Source organism: Xyrauchen texanus, chromosome 35, assembly GCF_025860055.1.
Source record: "Xyrauchen texanus isolate HMW12.3.18 chromosome 35, RBS_HiC_50CHRs, whole genome shotgun sequence".
Taxonomy (NCBI): Eukaryota; Metazoa; Chordata; class Actinopteri; order Cypriniformes; family Catostomidae; genus Xyrauchen; species Xyrauchen texanus.
In genome coordinates, this window is record NC_068310.1 from 35,919,991 (window position 1) to 35,922,490 (window position 2,500).

General features: G+C 38.4%; 1 protein-coding gene across 1 annotated transcript in view; it reads right to left on the reverse strand.

Moving 5' to 3' along the window:
- Nucleotides 1-2,500, reverse strand: part of col27a1a (collagen, type XXVII, alpha 1a) — a 90,399-nt gene that overhangs the window by 52,299 nt on the left and 35,600 nt on the right. Inside the window, exon 10 of the mRNA XM_052105284.1 lies at nt 2,377-2,421. Coding sequence (XP_051961244.1) covers nt 2,377-2,421 — 45 coding nt within the window. The remainder of the gene's footprint in view (nt 1-2,376; nt 2,422-2,500) is intronic.

Here is a 2,500-nt window from a genome sequence, read left to right on the forward strand (position 1 = left end):
ACTGGTTTGTATCAACTGAAATACATAAGTTAGTAAACAATCTGTTTACTAATAAAGAAGAAACATGATCAAACTGCTTATGTATGAACTTATTAAACAACAATCAATTATTTGCTATTGTATTACCAGTGTTGGAACAATCATTTATAAATGATCAATTAACTATTAATTAATGCTATACAAATATTTTATACTGTGTTATTATACTGTTACCGTGGCGATCAAAGTTCAAATAATTTCAATACGTTGATACTAATCTCTCGAAGCATCAACCAATGATTTCCAGCGAATTTACATACACAAAAATACTTTTGTGTGATTTTTACACACGTTTTTAGAGTACAAAGTAACAATAAATATTTATCAACTGTCAAACTTTAGAACGAGATATTGAATGTCTCATTTTTTATTCATAAATATGTACCTCATTGTTGTCTCATTGCGTTGACGCGAGTCATACGGGAGTCGCTTTAAGGGGCTTTCACATGACTCACGTCAACGCACCCCAAGTGCCACCTTGATCTCCACATGAAAAACGCTGCAGAGAATGTCTACTGTTGTTTTCATGATGCCCACATAATGGTAAATGGTCTGCACTTATATAGCGCTAAGCTCTTTACACATACACCAATAACGGCAGAGTTGCCATGCAAGGCGCTAGCCTTCCATTGGGAGCAACTTGGCGTTCAGTGTCTCATGTGGAGTCGTGTGGGCCGGGAATCGAACCACCAACCCTGTGATTAGTGGCCAACCCGCTTTACCACCTGAGCCACAGCCGCCCCGTAATGATTCATCATCTAAATTGTACAGTAATCATTGTCTAATCAGCAGTAATGGGGTAAAAGTTGAAATTGTTAGACTTTCAGCGCAAGATATTGAAAAAACAAAACAGCGAGACAGTCGAGACATGCTCCTAATGTCAACAGTTGTCTTTCTATCTCTCTAAGAACTCCATTAAGTCTCATGAGCGATGAAAGAGCAACCTTTCTTCTTGGTGAGGTCATTTTTGTAACTCTTAAGGCTTAAATTCAGTATTCTCTTTACAATCATTGGCATCCAGTGGCAGATATCCACTGTATGATTCAAACACAAGGAGGTACAGATGAATGGAGAGGTGCTGGGATGGATGCATGGCGTCTTCCGGTTGATGCAGGCCATGAGGTAAGTGTATATGCCCATGGACTGCATGGTGCTGGCCTCCACAATGTAGTCCAAGGGCACATACGCTCACTTCAGGGAACAAATGATGACACACAAAGAACAGACACAAACAAACACATGATGTCAAGATAACAAAAGACAAATGATTCACTCACACACACATCCAGCAAAACCAGTACAAGAATAAGAGGTTATGAGGTAATGCTACCTTCAAGTCCTCCAGGAAAGTTCCTTCTTATTGGTTTAGTTATTTGTAATTATGATGTTAACTGTGTAAATACATGACTTGAAGGTAGCTAAACTTGCAAGGTGCTTTATACATTGGCATACAAATATGCATTAGAAGACACAAGCATGTATGTGAATGTGTGTTTGTGTGGTATCTGAAGACAGCAGGGCCTCAGTCTGATTTTAAACAGGAAATTCCAGCTAGCGGGGGCGGAGTTTTGCCTGATAAAGAGCCTTTAATACAGCCCGACTACAAACACAACGTTTAAGATTTGTGTGTGAGTGTGTGTGTCTGCATGTGTGATGTGCATGCTATTTAAAGTTGTGCAGTGAGGATGCAACATTGTTTTGTACAGATTTAAAATGTGACCAGAGGAGGCTAAAACAGACTTAAATGCACACTTATGGCTCAAGCAGCTGTCAGCAGCAAATTTGTCACGGTTGAGTCTCTGTTGACTCAAGAAACAGGAAAACAAAAAAGAAGGAAAAACTGAAAAGAAGGAGAAAGTTTTCATAGTAAAATCTCTCCTAATGAGTCTCATTTAACTTTGAAGGGACAGGTTACCCAAAAATTACAATTCTGTCATTGTTTACTCACCCTTATGTTGTTCCAAACCTGTATGACTTTCTGTCTTCTGTCAAATGTAAAAGGAGAGCAGAATGTTGGCTTCAGTCACCTTTCAATTTCTTGAAAAATGATGCAATGAATGTAAATGGTGACTTAGACTGTTAATGCCTAATCCATCTTTTTTTGATGCACAGATGATAGTCATACAGGTTTGGAACAACATGAGGGTGAGTAAATTAGTAAATAATTAAATTTTTGGGTGAACTGTCCCTTTAAGATTCGAATTATAAAAGGAAAATCACAAAACCACAAATAACGGAATCATTGGTGACTGCTTGGACAGCTCAAATGTCACAACAGCAGTGTTGTCAGTCGCAATCCTATATAAAACAGTAAGAAACAGGAAGATATGTACACACCCGAGCACCTTTCGGCCCAAGAGGCCCTATTGGTCCAGGTAAACCCTGGAAGAGAGAAAATAGAGAGAAATGTTCATAATAAGTTTATAATTTTATAATCAACGCTCAGTAATGTAACAGGCCT